Source organism: Otolemur garnettii, unplaced genomic scaffold (genome assembly GCF_000181295.1).
Source record: "Otolemur garnettii isolate 467f Iridium unplaced genomic scaffold, OtoGar3 scaffold00101, whole genome shotgun sequence".
In the NCBI taxonomy this organism is placed as follows: Eukaryota; Metazoa; Chordata; class Mammalia; order Primates; family Galagidae; genus Otolemur; species Otolemur garnettii.
Genome location: NW_003852496.1, coordinates 6,128,181 through 6,131,503, shown reverse-complemented (window position 1 = coordinate 6,131,503; position 3,323 = coordinate 6,128,181). Strand labels below are relative to the sequence as shown.

The following is a 3,323-nucleotide window of genomic DNA, read 5'->3' as shown; positions in this document are numbered from 1 at the left end:
CGGGCTGGATTCGAACCCACCACCTTAGGTGTATGTGGCGGGCGCCTTAGCCACTTGAGCCACAGGCGCTGAGCCTAAGACTAGGTTTTAAACAAGATAGGCTGTGAGATACAGTGATTTTCAACTGGTGTGCCGTGAAAAATTTTAAAGATCACCAATTAAATTATTTGTAAAGAAGTTCAAAGCATATTCTTTTTTACCCTTTGTTTCTTTGATCAACATAACTTAATTGTGCCATGAAGTTTATAGTTTCAAGTGTGCCATGAGATAAAAAAGGTTGAAAAACGACGATCTTAGGGAATGACAGTACTGAAGTCACACGTTGATCAAGATAGTTACTTCCTGTAAGTACTTGTTTTGTTACTAACAAGTACCATATACCATATCCCTTATGACCTATACTACCCCTTAACCATTTATTGGAAAAGTAGAATCAAGACCACGTAATTAAAACAGTGATGCTAAATTCTAGCTATTATCTAAGGCAGGTGTCCTATGGCCCACAATCTGGCCCTCCAACAGTCTGAGGGACAGTGAACTGGCCCTCTGTTTAAAGTTTGAGGACCTCTCGTCTAAGGTTAAGGACTATAGTTTAAAAGGGTACTTAGTTAAATTTGGAGTACTACAGCCTGGGCAATAGTTGAGATCTTAGCTCTTAAACTAGCTGGGCACAGTGGTACATGCCTGTAGTCCCAGGTAGTCAGGATCACTTGAGCCTAGTTCAAGGCCAGCCTGGGCAACATAGCCCAAACCCTGCCTCTTAAAAAGCTCTTGCCTTGTTTGGCGCCTGTAGCAGTGGTTACGGCACCAACCGCATACACCATGGGTGGCGGGTTTGAACCTGGCCTGAGCCATCTAAACAACTGCAACAAAAAAAATAGCCAGGCGTTGTGGAAGACACCTGTAGTCCTAGCTATTTGGGAGGCTGAGGCAAGAGAATCCCTTAAGCCCAAGAGTTGGAGGTTGCTGTGAGTTGTGACACTACAGCACTCTACTGAGGACAACAGAGTGACACTATCTCGAAAAAAAGAAAGAAAGAAAAGACCAGCATGAGTAACAAGGAGACCCCATCTCTAAAAACAGGCATCGAGGTCACACCTGTAGTCCCAGTTATTTGGGAGGTTAAAGTAAGAGGACCATTTGAGCCCAAGAGTTTGAGGTTGCTGTGAGCTACGATGCCACAGCACTCTACCTAGGGCAACAAAGTGAGACTCTGCTCCAAAAAAAAAATTAAGTAGCAATCAACAGGCCTACTTATGAGTTACAAAGACCTCCACATCCTGGGAAAATTTCCCCTGAAACAGTATCTGAGAAAAGGACCACGAATGTGACAAAAGCAAAGCAAATCACATAAAAGAGCAATTTATGCAACATCCTGTTATAGTTCTGACCAGAAATTAAAATATGCTATTTAAGAATTTAAGGAGTAAGAAATTCATTGATGTTTGCATGCACATTTTCTCAATTTCCACAAGAACCACACGGGCTGTCACCCAGTTTTACAAAATAAGGGTAGGGAGACTGTCTGCTGCTTGGGAGTGGCAGGCTGCTTCCATCAAGTGTGTCAGAGCCTACCTTGGTGTGAGAGCCAATAATCTTCCCCCTTCCCCAACCCCTACTAGAGCTGACCAAGCCTGGGCATCTAAAGCAAGGTTACCTGCTCAGGATGTAGTGTTCTTAACAAACCCTACAAATGAAGATTCCAAAGGGTTTTACAGGAAAAGAACAATCTGTGACAAGCTGTCAAAGTCAAGAGTCTGAAGACTAAAAAGGAAGGAAAATGCCAGATGGCAGTATTTATGGTTTTATTTAAACACAAATAGAATGTGCACATGAGCTGTCTATTCATTTTCTTCGCTGCGCAGCCGGGCATTGGGGTTGGTGACTCTGATGGCCAGCTGGGCTGCTCTTTCCACAATGGCTTTGCGGTTCTTGGAGGAAACATTGTGAGCAATCTCTGCACAGTAAGATCTGGAAGAGAGAGAATAAAGTGTGTTGTAAGAAGCAAGACAGCCCTGAAAACACTTAGAAAATTCCACAGGGAAGGCAATGGTTTTGGGCACTTTACTACCAGGCAAAGAGGACTGCTTGGTAAATACCTGCTGCAATGAAACCCCACACCCCAACTCCCCAGGCTCCATGGTGGCAGTGGTAAGGCTCTTGCAGTGACAAGGCTTGCATTTACAAAGCACTCTTTGCCCCTTCTCATTTAACCTTCACAGCAGCCTTCTAATCCAGGCATTACTCCCACTTTACAAATAAGGAAACAAGGCCCATAAAGGAAGTAAATTCCCAAGTCACAGCAAGTGACAGATGGGGTCAGGATGAAGCCAAGCACACTTTCCAGGTTCTCCCTCAGTCTTGGGGTGCTTGGCCTTGCCCATAAAGTTTGGAAATCTGCAAAGAGTCCAAGAGTGGAATCCAACTGTCTGAAATGAGCCAAGGGCTCCCAGCTTGACTGCTGAGGATATAATTCAATTTGAGAGCAACGCCTTGTTTCCTACGTGGTGTGCTAGGCAGTGTTCTGACTCCTTACAACTTAGTATTTTTTTTTTTTGAGACAGAGCCTTAAGCTGTCCCCCTGGGTAGAGTGCTGGGGCATCACAGCTCAGCAACCTCCAACTCCTGGGCTCAAGCCATTCTCCTGCCTCAGCCTCCCAAGTAGCTGGGACCACAGGCGCCCGCCACAACACCCGGCTATTTTTTGGTTGCAGCCATCATTGTTTGGTGGGCCTGGGCTGGATTCGAACCCACCTAGCTGCTTGAGCCACAGGTGCTGAGCCCCTTACAACTTTTTAAAGGGCAGTTATACCACACCCCAGTTTGATAAATTAGCCTCATGAGGACATCTCCCTAAAGTGATTTATGAAACCGTCCAAACAATGTGTTAAGAACAGATATTCCACCTCTGAAGCAACTTCAGCACACAGGACTGTCAGGTCAGGTGCAGTGGGCTCACACCTGAGGAGGGTGAACTGCCTGAGCTCACAGGTTCAAGACCAGCTTGAGTTAGAGCAAGACCTCGTCTCTAAAAATAGCCAGGTGTTGTGGCAGGCACCTGTAGTCCTCACCTGGGAGGCTGAGGCAAAAAAATTGCTTAAACCCAGGAGTTTAAGGTTGCTGTGAGCTGTGACGCCATGGCACTCTACCAAGGGTAACAAAGTGAGACTCTGTCTCAGAAAAAAAAAAAGCAGGACTGTGATGAGGTAACTAGCATAGTTTTTTTTTTTTTTTTTTGAGACAGTCTCACATGTTGTCCTTGGTAGAGTGCTGTGGCATCATAGCTCACAGCAACCTCCAACTCCTGGGCTCAAGCCATTCTC

General features: G+C 45.4%; 1 protein-coding gene across 1 annotated transcript in view; it reads right to left on the bottom strand.

Moving 5' to 3' along the window:
• Positions 1-1,783: 1,783 nt before the first annotated feature.
• Positions 1,784-3,323, bottom strand: part of RPL32 (ribosomal protein L32) — a 7,101-nt gene continuing 5,561 nt past the window's right edge. Inside the window, exon 4 of the mRNA XM_003796232.2 lies at positions 1,784-1,971. Within this exon, the coding sequence (XP_003796280.1) occupies positions 1,842-1,971 (130 nt within the window). The 3' untranslated portion in view covers positions 1,784-1,841. The remainder of the gene's footprint in view (positions 1,972-3,323) is intronic.